Raw genomic sequence first — 1,641 nt, forward strand, 5'->3', positions numbered from 1 at the left:
TAGGGTGTCATGAAAGGCATTAAACTTATCTAGTGTATATTGAATTTTGTCTTTTGGGAGGCACATTATGCAGTCATCCACATATCGTTTAAAAATTCACATTTATAGTTTAATTTAGATATTGTTTGTTCTTCCAAATTTTCCATTACCAAATTTGCAATTGTTGCTGCTATGGGAGAACCCATTGCTACTCCAAATATCTGTGAATAGAACTTGTTTTCGTACTGGAAATATGTGCATTTTAAGCACACTCTCCTCACTTTCATCAGCTACTGAAACACTTTCATCAACTACTGAAAAACGTCCCTCACTTTTATCAGATCCTGAAACAGTTTCCTCACTTTAATAGCTATTTAACCAAAACCGAATTTTTCAGGAACTACTTGAACTTCATTATTGAAGAGCTCAAAGACCCTGTCAGGTAAGGCGCATCCATCGACTTACCATTGACTTTTCAGCTTCTAATTTTTTTGCAGAAATCTTCCCCTGGCCATAGCGATATCGTGCACTTTGGTCACTGTAGTCTACGTGCTGACCAACATTGCATTTTACACGACTTTATCGCCCGAGGAGATTTTGGAGTCGAATGCTGTTGCAGTCACTTTTGCTAACAAACTTTTCGGCCCTTTTGCCTTGTCCATTCCGGTGTTTGTGGCGCTGTCCACATTTGGCGCAGTCAACGGGATCCTTCTTACGTCTTCCAGGTGTTTTATTTAGGAAAATTAAATGCGAATCTTTGTGGCTACTGAAGTCGTTTTCCAGACTGTTCTATGCTGGCGCCTGCAACGGACAAATGCCTGAACTGCTCACAATGATCCAAGCGCAAAGGCTCACTCCAGCTCCATCTGTTCTGGCTATGGTAGGGAAGTTTCCCCCGATTCTTCAACGTTTTCATTCGCTCCTTGTTCCAGGCGTTGCTATCAATGCTCTATTTGACTGTCTCCGACATCGGAGCCTTGATAAACTACGTGGGCTTTGCAACTTGGGTAAGTTCACATCGGGCTTACCAGATTAGGTGAGGTAAAATAAATCATTCTCCCTTCCAGTTGAGTATAGGGGTTTCGGTCCTCTGCCTGCCCTGGTTGCGTTGGAAGCGTCCAGATCTGGAACGGCCCATCAAAGTCAACCTCTTCTGGCCCATTTCGTACATTTTAGCAACGATCTTCGTTACAGTGGTGCCAATGATAGCGAGTCCTTATGAAACAGGAATGGGCGTTTTGATGATACTTTCCTCGGTTCCTGTGTACTTCTTATGCATCGCCTGGACTAACAAACCGGTTTGGTTCCAAAGTGGTTTGTGTTTCATCACGGTGTTGATTCAGAAAGTTTTGGTGGTTGTTGGTAAGGCTAAGAAATCGTCGGTGTAAAGCGCACGAAAGGGACAATGTTTCTTGACAAAAGTTTGAGAAATGTTGATGTTTTTCCTTTGCTACATGTACTATTTAATTAAATAAGAGTCTGATTGGGAAGTGAGGACTAATTGGTTTTTTAACTAAGAACTGTCAAGGTTTGGGTTTCTGAGGTTTTTATTCTTGCTTGGAACTGAAGAGTTTTGGATCGTGGCGAACAATCAGTTTTTGAAGTTTTCCACAACGGCCTAAAGCCCTAAAAACTCTTCAATTTGGCAAGAATGTTGCTTAG

General features: G+C 41.7%; 1 protein-coding gene across 1 annotated transcript; it reads left to right on the plus strand.

Annotated features, from left to right (window-relative positions):
* Positions 1-376: 376 nt before the first annotated feature.
* On the plus strand, positions 377-1,641 carry LOC125504628 (large neutral amino acids transporter small subunit 1-like; the record flags this gene model as incomplete). Its single annotated transcript, XM_048666893.1, is given in 5 exon segments — positions 377-421; positions 477-704; positions 763-859; positions 912-986; positions 1,047-1,641. Coding segments are annotated over 5 exon segments (766 nt in total), but the record flags the coding sequence as incomplete, so codon positions are not given.

Source organism: Dendroctonus ponderosae, unplaced genomic scaffold (assembly GCF_020466585.1).
Source record: "Dendroctonus ponderosae isolate FM_Combo_2020 unplaced genomic scaffold, Dpon_F_20191213v2 Dpon_F_20191213_5, whole genome shotgun sequence".
NCBI classification, from domain to species: domain Eukaryota; kingdom Metazoa; phylum Arthropoda; class Insecta; order Coleoptera; family Curculionidae; genus Dendroctonus; species Dendroctonus ponderosae.